This window comes from Ambystoma mexicanum, chromosome 4q, assembly GCF_040938575.1.
Source record: "Ambystoma mexicanum isolate Mex_15411 chromosome 4q, UKY_AmexF1_1, whole genome shotgun sequence".
Taxonomy (NCBI): domain Eukaryota; kingdom Metazoa; phylum Chordata; class Amphibia; order Caudata; family Ambystomatidae; genus Ambystoma; species Ambystoma mexicanum.
The window spans coordinates 542974780-542989356 of record NC_090928.1 but is presented as its reverse complement, the minus strand read 5'-3'; the positions used below and the strand labels follow the sequence as shown (position 1 = coordinate 542989356).

The 14577-nt window shown below is 49.8% G+C and overlaps 1 protein-coding gene across 2 annotated transcripts in view; it reads right to left on the bottom strand.

The window, feature by feature from the left end:
• Positions 1-14577, bottom strand: part of HECA (hdc homolog, cell cycle regulator) — a 437124-nt gene that overhangs the window by 264848 nt on the left and 157699 nt on the right. The window contains exon 1 of one of the 2 annotated variants that reach the window (XM_069608113.1): positions 172-318. The exons of the other annotated variant lie outside the window; for it this stretch is intronic. Coding sequence (XP_069464214.1) covers positions 172-205 — 34 coding nt within the window. The 5' untranslated portion in view covers positions 206-318. Of the gene's footprint in view, positions 1-171; positions 319-14577 lie in introns of those variants that run through there. 2 annotated transcript variants of the gene reach the window in all.

The following is a 14577-nucleotide window of genomic DNA, read 5'->3' as shown; positions in this document are numbered from 1 at the left end:
GGTGGTAATCTAAATTATTGTTATGTCTTGGTAGAAATCGTCCAAGTAACTACAAACGACTTCTCCAAACTTCATTGCCCTAAGGGTGCCTAGAAGGTATCACTACAACACATTGTAAAATGCATTTTGGCACACAAGGATATAGTGCATGATACCCAGGACCTGCCTTACCTTGCTTGTGCTTTGGCAGGATCTTATAAATCATGTGTGGTCCTTGTGCAGGACTTCTGCTGCAACCATGCTGTTCCAGGAAAGCGACTCCATCTGATCCATTCAGAGAGAACCCTTTTAACTACTGAAAACAGCAGCAATCCATACTCAATCCAAAGGTGAACATCTCAAGAACGAGGCCTGAAAATAATGGGAGCGAGATCTGCAGATGAAAATTCCCACATGACACTGGCACAGTCTCGTAGGTAGTATGTGCCACGTTTGACTAAGCCAACAGGTGATCTATGCACAACAAAATACATTGCTGGACAGCTAGTGGGCACCATCTTAAATGCACACGCTGCACTTGCTGGAGAACGATCAAAGCTGGAGGGGCTACACACCAGGCATGTGGTACAATCATATGTTCCTAGGGTGCCTAGGCGTGGTGCAACTGAGGAAGGAAGTTGCAGAGGGAATACTGTTGATATCAGACTTTTCAATTCAACTTAATAGCAAAGTATTACTCGTCAATGACATAGCAACAATGAAGACACAGGACAAGGGGCATGATTACGAGTACTGCAGTGCAGGAACTTCAGTGGTAAGGTGGAGGATTTTCCTTCAGCAAGATTCTGGAGGTAAATACTCCACCTTACCGCCAAAAGATGTACAAATAGTCAGAATAACCATCAGCGATAATTCTGCTGAAATTAGTATGGAGTCATATAGAATGGAAACTTGCACCGCCAAACACTACTTATATCCACAGGTAAAACAGTAAATGCACAGGACCAAGTGGCAGTCACAGTAATTTCATTTTGTGGTATTTCGACAGATTTACCACAGAATTACGTCCAAACTTGTAATTTTATTTATTTTCTGATTTGTAAAGCACACCGATCCCAGGGGCATCTGGGCGCTCAGACCCAAAGAGTGAATGGTTCGGAAGAAGCATGTAGAGGAGCAAAAATATGATACTGCATGAATAGAAGTGTCGTTGGATACTGAATCTAGACAGTTGGACGAAGAAGAGGTCAGACCAGGAGCAGATGTAGTAGGACAACTCCCTTACGTGGAACTCTGAGAAGTGCTTCATGCAAAGACAGATACCTTTTCTAGATCTTTACGACTTATCTGCTCGTCAGAAAGCCTGGGTTCAAGTTGTTCTGCCTTTACACTCTCACTTAAGTGGTTCTCCACATCGACTACTGTTTTCACGGGCTTCCGCCTTAAAGTAAGTACACATAAAGGGGCAATGCAAAAGCATACAGTTAGTGCACACTCGTGTTCTGCTTGCTGCAGGAAACCTATACTTGCCAGCGGGAATAGTTGTGTTAGGTTAATCAATGCATTTGTATTCCTCGTTATAGCTGTGGCATGCAAAAGTGGAAGAAGGGGGTGAATTAGGGGTGTTATATTGGCTTAGTGACAGTGTTGGATGGACGCTACGTTCATGATACTATGATTTTGGGGATTATCGTGAGAAGTGAGGTATTGATAAGACTGCCATGACTTGTTTATGTTCAATGATGAAAATTGCCTAATAACTGAATGTGAAAAGAGAAGTAATTAGTGGTAGTATAAGTCTTCGGCATAAATTAGTCTTGAGATTGTGGGGGACCGCCGGGGGGCCTGGCCCTACCCGCTCTTTAGGTCTGGGAACCCAACTATATGCCTCCTTGGTGGCTGAACAGGAGGGTGGCGATAGGGTGAGATAGACCCTTTGGAGGATTTAGAGAGGTTTATAATAATAGCCTCGAAAACAAAGGGTCGAATTACAAAAGCATTGAATACAAACCCTCGGTATAATACAAAAATCTCGCCGTCATTTGTGCGCCCCCACAGTCACTGCGACTTTGGAGGCGCACAAAATGAGGGTGACATTTAGTGCGCCCAAGAAGAGCGGGGCTTGCGGGGGTATCCCCTGCTCTTCCTGGGTGCAGTAATAGGGGTCGGGGGTTGCAGGGGTGTCCCCCGCTTACTATTTCGGAAAGCGGGGGGACACGTAAAAAAAAAAGCACCCTGCGGCTTCAGCTCCAACCCACGTTAGTGGGAAGAGCTGACACCGCAGGGATCACAGAGTGCTGGCGACACACGCAGAAGTGTGTCGCCCTAAAGGTAAGTGGGGTGGGGGGTTGGGAGGAGTAATGCAGGCTAGGGGAAGCAGGCACAGTGATCCATATGATCACTGCGCCGTGATGTAACTGCCGTCGGCATTTTCACGTCGCAGTTGCGGGCGGCGCAGTGATCACATAGATCCCAAACCCTCGAAATCCTATATTTTACATATAAAAGTGCAATTCCATCGTAACCAGTCCATCGAAAATATATATGGACTGGTTTCAATGGAAATGCACTTTTACATGTAAAAAGCAACATTTTCATGCATTTTTGTATTACTTTAAAATGTTACATGGCGCTGTCCAGTGCTGAAATTTCAGCACTAGCCAGCCCATTGTAACTTTGATTTTTTTATTTTTTATATTGGGGGCTTGCCCCCCTAACCCTAAGGTAACCCTTAAACTAACCCAAGCCTTAACCCTAATTTAACCCTTAAACTAACCCCAGCCCCAACCCCAACCCTAGCCCCAACCCTAACCCCATTTTAACCTTTAAACTGTTAGGCAGAATCCTGTGCAGTTCCCTTAGGGAGCACTACAGAAGATTAAGACTACAGGTATGAGCAATAAATCCCCTTTGGTATTAGTCCGTACCACAAAGATTTAGTTGGTGGCTGTGGCTAAGGAGTCAGACTTATCTCAAGAGGGAGATGAGCAGTATTCAGGGTTTACACAATAGGGCTATAATACTATGGCACAAGGAAACACTGACCAAAGCTTTGTATTAAAAAGAATATATACATTTATTTTACACACATTAATCACAGTTATTAAAGCAAGTTAAAATCAGTCACGAAAAGTATACACAATTCCCTAGTTAAATTGTAGACAAGTTTGAGCAAGAGTGAAAACTGAGCAAAACAGCACAGTGAAAACCAAACACAAATGGCACTCTAGCAATTTCTCACAAGGGAGGGAAAGCACAAGTTATACAGGAATATATTCTTAAACACCCTAGCAACACTTCCCATACGTTTGTGAACAAGTTTAGGCAAGGCAGTACTTTAGCATGTATAATACTTAAATGAAAACCGAGCAAAATGGCACTTCACAGGTTTTAAAAGTGGGAAGGAAAAGGTGGTTATAAGAATTAGGTGCACCAACACAGTTCTATTTGAGAAGCAATCTAGAGAAGGCAGTTCTAACCAATTCAGCCAGAGTCAATAGGCCTGTGCCAGAGTCAGTGGTACAGGGCAAAGAGCCCAGGAGCAAAATGTTCTTGTAGCTGCAGTCAAGTCTTTGTTAAACAATTCGAAATAACAGGTGGATGCAGAAGGTGAAAGACAATGTCAGAGGATAGGGGCGGCCAACCCAGCAGGTAGGTAAAGGATTTAAAACACCTTCAGCGCTACCACACGAAAAGGGAGACCTGTCGGAAAAAAAGTGCCTTAAAATGTAGAACAGGCTCCTGCGGTGGCGGTTGTTCCTGGCAGTTCTTGCAGTTCGGAAGATAAAGCAGAGGAAGATAAAGCAGAGGAAGGGAGACTCTCGTCATGAAGGTTCGAGTTACTGCACTGCCCAGGGGTGAACCCAGCCGCGGTGCTGCCCAACAAATAAAAGGTACGCTCCTTTAAATCGCGGCCCGGGTGGACGGGTGCCTGGCTATCCGGTCTCCGAGTGCAGGTCACTGGCGATTCGACCAAGGCAGGTCCAGGAAGGCGATTGTCAAACTGGTTGGCCCCACCAGCTCAAGGGAAGAAGGCTCTTGCAGATGAAGAAGATCTCTCGTCGTGAGGAGAAAAGTGGTGAGACGCTGCAGCAGGGCTTTACCGGTGGTTCAGTCGTTGCAGATGTCTTTGGCTTCTCTCCTCTTCGGCTTCTTAGTTCCAGTGGCAACGTCTTGCTCTTCCAGTCCTCAGGACCCTGCTTTTATGCAAAAAGATCCCCATTCATACAGCCTAGCTGTCACTCATACAGTGGAGTGGTCATCCTGGCGGGAGACCCTCCAGCCCATCAGGGCAGAGTGCGACATGGGTTGATGATGATGATGATATGGCATTTGTAACGCGCCTATACACAAGTGTTTCAAGGCGTGACGAGGCAGGGAGGGGGGAAAACAAGGGGAAGACAGACAACGATCCTACTAGGCCAGGTGTCATTCAGATCGCGCAAGTGCAGGGGTAGGGGGAAGGAAAAAGTGCAAGGGGAAGGGGAGAGGGGAAGGGCAGTACAAGTAAGTAGAATAAAATAAATAAATAAATAGGGCCAGCTGGTGGCAAGTGCAAGGTAAGTGCAGACAAGTGCTGGGAAGGGGGGGGCTGTAGGGATACAGAGACAGTCCAGCAGTGCAGAGGTTGCCAGGGAGGCAGTGCAAGTGGAGAGTGGCTGGGCCCAGGACCGAGGTCGGTGAGAGTGGCCCAGTTGCAGATTCAGTGCAGTTTCAGTGAATGATTTAGCAGGGGAGAGGGAGAGAGAAAGCAGAGGCAAAGAGGAAGGTTTTGAGGTGCTTCCGGAACCGAAGATGGTTCTCCTCAAGTTTCAGGGAGGCAGGAAGGCTGTTCCAGAGGGAGGCCCCTGCCGTGGAGAGAGATCTACCCCCAGCTCGTTGCTTCGAGAAGCGGCTAACCCTGAGGGAGTTGGCGACGGATGAGCGAAGGGCTCGGGAAGGAAGATATTTAGGAAGAGAGAGTTGAAGGTATTTAGGCCCCAGGCCCCAGAAGGCCTTGTGGACAATGCAGAGGGTTTTAAACTTAATCCTCACAGCCACTGGGAGCCAGTGTAGAGATTTCAGTCCTGGAGAGATACGGTCCCTGGGCTTGAGGCCAAGGACAAGTCTCGCAGTTCTGTTCTGGATGAGTTGCAGAGGGCGGAGAGTGGAAGCAGGCAGATTAAGATAGAGGCTGTTACAGTAGTCCAGCTTCGAGAGAACCAGGGCTCGGGAGACGGTGAGCTTCTGGGGGAAGGAGAGGAAGGGAAGAATACCTCTGAGGAGCTGCAGCTGGTAGTGTGACTTCTTAGTGACGTCAGATATATGAGGAGAGAAGGAGAGTGTGGAGTCGAAGATGACCCCGAGGTTTTTTGCCTTGCAGGTAGGAGCAGGAAGAGGGCCAAGAGAGGCTGGCCACAGAACTGGAGGGAAGGAGGGAGTGGGTGTGCCGATGAGTAGAATCTCAGTCTTGCTGGCATTAAGGCAGAGGTCATTGGCGGCACACCATTCCTGGATAGCAGACAGACAGTCAGAGATGAGGGAAGGAGAGGAGGAGGCCGAGGGTAGCCTGAAAATGAGCTGGGTATCGTCCGCATAGCACTGAAAGTTGGGGCAGAGAGCGGCGATGCAGATACTGGTTGAACAGCCAGGGAGAGAGATAAGATCCCTGGGGGACACCACAGGTGGAGAAAAAGATGTCAGAGAGGAAGGACCCCAGTTGCACCTGGGAGGGTCGATTGGAAAGGAAAGAGGTCAGCCACGCCAGAGCCTGACCAGGGTTGCTGAGGCAACCCTGTCCTGGGGTCCTACTCCCCCCTCCCACACAATGGATCCACCCCAGACTCAGTGGCGCAGAAAGGAGGGCTTCTTGGCAGAAGCCTGCCAAAAGGACGAACAAAGAATCCCCGACCTGGGTTAGGAGTTTAGAGAAAGACACAAGAAAGAATTTATATAAAAGTTCTGGCAAATAAAACCTACCGGAATAAGTTAATATAAAAATAAATCAGCGGTATGTTAGAGGCTGTCAGTAAATGTGGTAGCCTCGAACAATGGGAAAATCCCATAGGGTAATATTTGCGGTCGAATATTTTTGGTAGTAACCACTGCCACCAGCCAGAAACTTTTGAGAGAGGGACTGTACGGGACCCTCTCGAAAATGAACATAAGGGAAAAATTATTAACCCTTGCCAGTACCTCCATAGTAGGATGGGTTGTACTGGTTCTGTTCATAAAGATTGACTAGTAAAGTCAATGGGGGCTTTACATGCCGTGGGAGACAGTAGTCAGTCCCAGGGTATGGAGTCTATGTTTGGGGGTCACTACGACACCCCTGTGTCACTGCATGGAGGGTGCTGTGTAACACATGTGTATAAAGATGGTTCCTATGGGGGTGAGATAAACCCCATAGACATTAAACACAAAAAATAGCCTAGAACACACATATCAAATATGCCTAAGAGTGGGGAAAAAGAGTCACACTCTTAGCAGGAGAAAAAAACAAACCCTTGAAATCCAGCAAACCTGCTGGGGGACTCTATAGGTAAGGGAAATTAGCCATAGAATGAGAATTATCCCCAACATAAACTAACATACTTACCATTACATGTCGATGGAACCATCACATTTTTTTCAACAAAATGGCCATCCTATGGAATGGTATTTCGATGGAAAAAATTCTATGGTTTGTGTTTAGATGGTTTGTGATTCGATAGAATGACCAGATACCGTTTGAGAGCTTCCCTTTAGAGGAGCGAAAGGATGGCTTCCTCTGTTGGAAAGTGCCCAATGAATGTACTGTCTCTGTGTCATTTTCATGGCCTGCAGGATGTCGACTACCTACCCGAAAAGGTTGGTCACCATCGTATCGCATGTCCACCACCTTTGTCTGCACATCTGTGCGGAAGTTGGTGGCCCTTAGCCAACCTTGGCAGCGAAGAGTCACTCCATAGCCCATCTGCCGAAATCCTGAATCTGCGATGTCCAGAGCAACGGTAATCAAATGGTCGGGGGCCATCTCTCCCTTACGGAACAACACCAGTGCCTCGGCATTCTTATCCTCCGGGAGGAAGTAGAGGATGGGACCCAACTTACAACAAGCATCTCTGTCATGCCTAGAGCGAATGGCTAAAACGTTGGTGGCCTTGATAGTAGATGCCGCCGTTGTGATGATGTGCTTCCCAGTCGCATCCAGCTTCTAACCCTCCTATTCAGGAGGAACCATAGAAGAGGAAGAAGGGTTAGAGGACCATTTCCTAGCCACAGCAGAGACCACCTAGTCTGGTGATAGTTGAGATCTGAGGCACTTCAGGGCTGTGCCCGGGACCCAGTATTTCTTCTCCAAACGATTGGTTTTTGCTGGGGTCGTTCTAGGGTTATTCATAACCAACAGGCCATCCTCCCAGATGTCATCCAGAAGGGCTACTGAAACAATAGTCCTCTTGGAGGACTCCAGCAGCTCGAAAAGCAAACCCTTTTTCTTTTCCGCAAGCATGGGGTTGAACAGCTTTGCCATCCGTGAGATCATTGAATGAAATGAACAGATCTCGTCTGGCGGAGAATCCCTGGAAGGCACCTCGACGTCAGGAGGCTCCCCATCTGTGGGAATGTATTCATTGAACTCATCAGTTCACTGTGCATCCTGGGTCATGACAGTATCAGTGTCTGTCTGGGCAGCCTCTTCCACCACAGGAGAAGGCGCAACTGGCAATGGCCAAGGGGGAGCCGGGGTTGGATGAGACAGTGTCAGCCATGCTCTTCTTGCGATAGAGTGCAAACATAAAGCACAACAAACAGAATAATTAACATTCACAAAAACTCTTGAAAAACTGCATTCAAGCAATGTGATCCTAGATAATGGCAAACATCACACTTAAGACCAATCTAACTTAAGAAACATTTTAATGTGACACAGCAAAGGGGCAGCATTTGCTCACAAGTCAGTACACACCCAAAAGGTGCAGCAAAATATGTCATGCATCTGGACAGAGGAGAGTTCTAACAAACCCTCTAAAATATGTTCAAGTAGCCATAAGGAAAATGTGTTATACAAATGGATGTAAACCATGTGCCCCAGAGTGGATCAAAATGCCACATTCAGAATTCAGACCATTGTAAAGACAGAGCTCTCAAGTTTCCTGTGGAAACGCATAATGTAACCTCCAGGCCAAATGGAGCTCTTTCAGGCAGGGGGTTAAAGACATACGTTGGGGGAGGTTGAGAGTAGAATGGGACAAGGAAAAGAACCACAACCAAAGTAATCAGTTTTAAATAGTTTCATTAAATGTGTTTGTGTTTGATTGTGCTTTGGCTCATGACTGTACTAGGTTTCCCAACCATTGGGGCACACAGAACCTTTAGAATATCCACAATGGGCACTATTCTGGACGTACCTAGAAAAGGTTCTATGCAACGGGTTGAAAGAGGAGACAGTTGGAAAGTGACATTTGGAAGGAGAGAAGGAAAGAGAGATAAAGAAAAAGGGGAGAAGAGAGAATGAAAGGAAGGCACTCCTTGGCGGGGGCTGTTGCCTAGAGCAACCCCCAGGGCTCCAAAGATTCTGGCGGTCAGGCTGCATATGTTAGCTGCTGCCCGGCATCCCCCAAGCACAGTCGGAGCAGCCCGGGTGGCATACCGTCTTCCCTAGGGCCAGACCAGGCAGATCGGAGGAGATCCAAGACCCGGCCGGCATAGCGCGCAGCTGCCCGAGTGAAGAGTTTGTGGCTGGGAAAGACTGCCTGCTGGCCACACGGTGTGAGAAAGGGTTGCCTGCGCCACTGAGAGACCAATGAGAGACCTGCAGGGCTCACACCCTCACTGTTGCTAGATGGGGAGAGCAGCGCAAATGACTTACCTTGAGCCTGACCACTGCGTCCTATGAGGACAGGCTCATCGCTGAGCGTGCTGTTTGTGGTAGGCTCATGACTGCACGGTCAGGGAGGAAAGCAATTAATGTTACATTATGTAATGTTATAAAGGTTTATATAGCGTGCGGTCGCTGAGGGCATCGTGGCGCTAAGGAAAAATCAGTTGAGATTATAATATGGGGTGGAGGGACCCTCTTTTTTGTTTATGGGGAGCCTGTGTCATGAGGGTGTATATAAAGTAGATATAGAAAGGAAACAGGCTGCCCCTCCCTTTCAACACTTACAGGTATGCTATATACCACATTAAACAGATTGCCTAATTAATCTGTATTCAACATTTAATAGATCAGCACTGTTTTGTTTTACAACAATCGACATTTTATTTATCACACATATTTAAAATGAGCCTACTCGAGGCTATTAAGATTTAGATCAGTTCTCTTGGTACCCACAGTGACTCATCATATTATACAATCCTATAAAGATCAGGTGGGGTGTTGAATACACAGTGAGAGGGTTAGTGTTTTAAGTGACTTATAGTGTAGCTCTCATTACAATACTCATATCAAGTCGACACATTCCGTGTTTCCAGCATGAACAAAATCTCTACTGTTGTTGTAGTAGTTGTCATGCTTTCCTCAGGAATGGTAAAAGGAACAGGGGGCTCTTGATGGAGACTTGCTCATCCAAACCTTTTCTTGGCTAAGTAGTAAATCTGTTCTGATATCTTCAGTGTCTAGGGTCAATATTTCTTGCGTGAGGTGTCTTGTGTTCACCTTAATTTATTTTCTACTTCTCATCAAGGAATAATCAAAAGAGTTGTAGTTTTAATGACAAGCGTTGCTGCCGTCTCGCAGAGTGTGTTTGTCGCTGTCTGTTATACGCGCTGAACTGTAGACGCTGTGTAACCTCCGTCCGGGTACTGCACATGCGTACTCATTTTAAATATGTGTGATAATTAAAATTTCGATTGTTGTAAAACAAAACAGTGGTGATCTATTTAATGTTGAATACAGATTAATTAGGCATCTGTTTAATGCGGTGTATAGCATACCTGTAAGTGTTGAAAGGGAGGGGTAGCCTGTTTCCTTTCTATGGGGGTCATTCCGAGTTTGGAGGCAGCCATGGGGCTATTAGCACCATGGCTGCCTCCAAACTCGGGTCCGGGTAGTCGGAATGGGGACTTACCGGGACATTCCGACCTATGCGGACCTGGTAAATCCCCATTCCGAAAACCATTCCCCATTCCCATTTGAGCCCCCATAGGGCCCCCATAGGGCTCAATGGGAATGGGGAAGGAGCCAATAACGGGCCCGCAAATTGTGGGCCAGTTATTAGCTCCATGGTCCCTTAACGGGTCCCGCTAAGGGCGGCTGGTTTAGCGGCTGGTAAAACCAGCCGGCCAAAGTGGGACCCGCTAAGGGACCTCGGAATGCGGCAGTAGGGGCTTAATGGCACCGGCATCCTTAACCGTGCCGTTAAGCCCCTACCGCCGTACTCGGAATGACCCCCTATATCTGCTAAGGAAAAATCAGACAAGAGCACCCTAAAACAGAAGAGTTATCAATAAACAGCAGAACACAAAGTGGTCTTCAGTAGCACAAAGTGAGAAGGGAAGGGCATTCCACAATTTGGTTGGTACAATGGAGAACAAGCAGGAGCATATCTCCGACGCCAGACGATCCTGTCAATTGGCTATCTATACCTCAGAGAATCGAATATAAAACACTCTCACACACAAATGTTTACCCAACCAAGCACCTAGATACCTCTCGGCCAACTTCACGCACCACACTCCATCTTGCCCAACTAGATCAGCCCAAACACATTGCCTAAATATCCCCAGATTTAAGCTCCAAAAAGCAGGCGGCACAAGCTTCCCTCTGCTTGCCGCTAAACTCTGGAACTCACTACCAGCTGATCTCAGATCCAAACCATCCTTTCACCGATTCAGACAGTGCCAAAACTTGGCTACTGGCCAAAAAAGCCTAAAACGCCAACTTATTATTACACAAATGTACTTACTGCCTGCATATTCTGTACAATTTCAAATCTTGTAAGTATGTTATAATGTACACATTATCAGTAACTGCTTTATAATGTCTAGACTACCTGTATTGTTTACCCACTGACCATGCTTCTAATATATTGGCTACCTGTAACCATGCCAAGCGCCTGGATGCCCCAGGGCCAGGCGGCGCTATATAAATAATAAACTAAACTAAGCAGCCACCCTTCCTGCTGAGTCGATAACGCGGCACTGCCAGGAGGCTAGCATCAGATGAACCGAGGGTGCGGCTACGCACGTACCATTGACACTTCTCCTGTAAATACTCTGCTCCCAAACCATAGTATGTCCAATGAACTAGGTAGGCAAAGGGACTTAAAAGTGATCCGTTTTTTGGACCGGCAACCAATGGAGCGACTGGAGATCAGAAGAGATATGTGCATTGTAAGGAGTTGCTGTGGCAATATGGGCCGCAAGATTTTGCAGTAGCTGGAGATGATGCAAGAAAAAGAGGTTGATCCAAAAAAAGAGAAATGCAATAGTCTAGGTGACTCAAAATTAGGGAGGAAACTACCATGGCACAGAGATGGACTGGAAGGAAAGGCAAGACCTTTCGCAAAACCCTCAGTTGTCAAAAGGCCATTTTGCAGACAGAGCTAATCTGGCAGAGAACTGGCAAACATGAATCCAAGGCAGAAAAAGGGCAAGGGCCAAGTTCCAAAGGCCAACAAGCAGGCAACCAGAGTGAGGAGGTGGAGGGGTGCCAGAGAGGCAACATTGGGAAGGCCCATCACCAACACCTCCGTCTTGTCTCCATTCAACTTGAGCCAATTGCTACCCATCCAGTTACCCACCACTGTCAAGCAACCCCTAAGCTGGGACGCTGTGTCCAGCTGCGCTAAATCAAGCCGGACGATGATTTGTGTCAACCGCGTAGGTGTAGCAGGGAAGCCGAGGGAGCGGATAATCAGCAACAGAGGCTGGATGTAAAGGTTGAATAAAGCAGGAGACAAAGGGGAGCCCTGCGGGACAACACAAGATAGTGTATTAGTCTGTGAAAGAAAAGAGGAGAGAGCAAGAGTCTGTGTCCTTTCTATCAGGAAGGTGGAGAACCAAGAGAGAACCTGTCCGGAGAGGCCAGTCAGGGAAAGGAGGCGGTGCAACAGCACGGGGGGGTCCAAAGTATCAAAAGCTGCTGGGAGATCTAAAATAATTAATGTGCCTAACTCCCTCCCTTGTGGGTCAAGCAGTCGCATCATGCCATCCAAAACGGAGACCAGGACACCCTTTCTGCCTCGACTGGCTGAAATTCTGACTGGAAGGGATCTAGAAGCTTACAGGGTAATTCATAGAATTTCGCACAAAAGTGGTGCATGCGGCTGGCCACAATGTGCGCGTGCGAATGTCTATCGCCAGCCGCATGCGCTAAAATCGATATCCGCAAACATCATATTCATGGATTTCAGCCTTCAAAACCAGCCGTGGCGCAGCGACCCTGCAGCTGCGCCAGTTACGCCCCCAAGAACGCCCTCGCGCAAGGAAAAACCATCAAAATTCCCAATTCATCGCAAAGGGCTGCGCTAACCCTGGACCAGTATACAGGGCTGCCAAACAGCAAACGGCGAGCGGGGAACGAGTATTACTGGGGTGCGCGGGAAGTTCCACACGCGATTTCAGCAGGGTACGTGTATTTCTGGGGTGCGGGGAATTTTTACACGCGATTTCAGCAGGGTACCAGTATTACTGGGGTGCGCGGGAAGTTCCACACGCGATTTCAGCAGAGTACGTGTATTTCTGGGGTGCGGGGAACTTTTACATGCGATTTCAGCAGGGTACCTGTATTACTGGGGTGCGCGGGAAGTTACACACTCGATTTCAGCAGGGTACGTGTATTACAGGGGTGCGCGGGAAGTTCCACACGCGATTTCAGCAGGGCACGTGTATTACAGGGGTGCGCGGGAAGTTACACACGTGATTTCAGCAGGGTACGTGTATTTCTGGGGTGCGGGGAAGTTTCACACGCGATTACAGCAGGGTACATGTATTACAGGGGTGCGCAGGAAGTCCCACACGCGATCACAGCAGGGTACCTGTATTACTAGGGTGCGCGGGAAGTCCCACACACGATTCCAGCAGGGTACGTGTATTTCTGGGGCGCGGGGAAGTTTCACACGCGATGTCAGCAGGGTACCTGTATTACTGGGGTGCGCGGGAAGTTCTGCACGCGATTACAGCAGGGTATGTGTATTTCTGGGGCGCGGGGAAGTTTCACACGCGATGTCAGCAGGGTACCTGTATTACTGGGGTGCCTGGGAAGTTCCACACGCGATTTCAGCAGGGTGCGTGTATTACTGGGGTGCGCGGGAAGTTCCACACGCGATAGGCCCTGTGCGAGTGGGGTACGTGTATTTCGGGGGTGCAGGGGAGTCCTACACGTGAATTGGCAGTGTGGGTCCTCCCAGGTGTTCCGTCTACACCCTCCACGGCCCCTGCAGGCAGACCACACCACAGGAGACTACCCTGCACCCCTGGTCATGTCCCGCAGGCAGCCCATCCACCATGGGCATGCCCCCCCAGCCAAGCCACATGTCACCTTGCACTAGTGATCACCAATGCATTACCCCCTTAGACCCCCACCACACAGCAGTGCAGGGCACCTGCCAGCAGGCAAACACTCATCTCCCCCAGCACCCCCACCCCCCAGCATTGCAGGGCACCTGCCAGCAGGCCCCCACTCATGTCCCCTTGCACTCCCACCCCCCAGCACTGAGGGTCACCTGCCAGCAGGACCCCACTCATGTCCCCTTGCACACCCACCCCCCAGCAGTGCAGGGCACCTGCCAGCAGGCCCCCACTCATGTACCACTCATATCCCCTTGCACCCCCACCCCCCAGCAGTCAGGGGCACCTGGCAGCAGGCCCCCACTCATGTCCCCTTGCAGCACCACCCCCCAGCAGTGCAGGGCACCTGTCAGCAGGCCCCCACTCATGTCCCACTCATGTCCCCCTGCACCCACACCCCCCAGCAGTGCAGGGCACCTGCCAGCAGGCCCCCACTCATGTTCCCTTGCACACCCACCCCCCAGCAGTGTGGGGCACCTGCCAACAGGCCCCCACTCATGTCCACTTGCACCCCCAGCACTGAGGGGCACCTGCCAGCAGGCCCCCACTCATGTCCCCTTGCACCTCCACCCCCAGCAGTGCGGGGCACCTGCCAGCAGGCCCCCACTCATGTCCCCCTGCACCCCCACCCCCCAGCAGTGCAGGGCACCTGCCAGCAGGCCCCCACTCATGTCCCCTTGCACACCCACCCCCCAGCAGTGTGGGTGCACACCCACCCCCCAGCAGTGTGGGTGCACACCCACCCCCCTGCATGAGTGGGGGCCAAAAGGCCCCCACTCATGTCCCCTTGCACCCCCAGCACTGAGGGGCACCTGCCAGCAGGCCCCCACTCATGTCCCCTTGCACCCCCACCCCCCAGCACTGAGGGGCACCTGCCAGCAGGCCCCCACTCATCTCCCCTTGCACCCCCACCCCCCCAGCAGTGCGGGGCACCTGCCAGCAGGCCCCCACTCATGTCCCCTTGCACCCCCACCCCCCAGCAGTGTGGGGCACCTGCCAGCAGGCCCCCACTCCGCCCAGGAAGAACGCACGTCATCACGACTGACACGCGTGCGCAACGCGACACCCACCAGGACGGATCCCATATGGTCGCGGGACCCCTCGCCCGCGGGTAGTGGAGAGGCAGGTGATATGGCACTCTCCCCTACCTGCGGACGGGCCTGG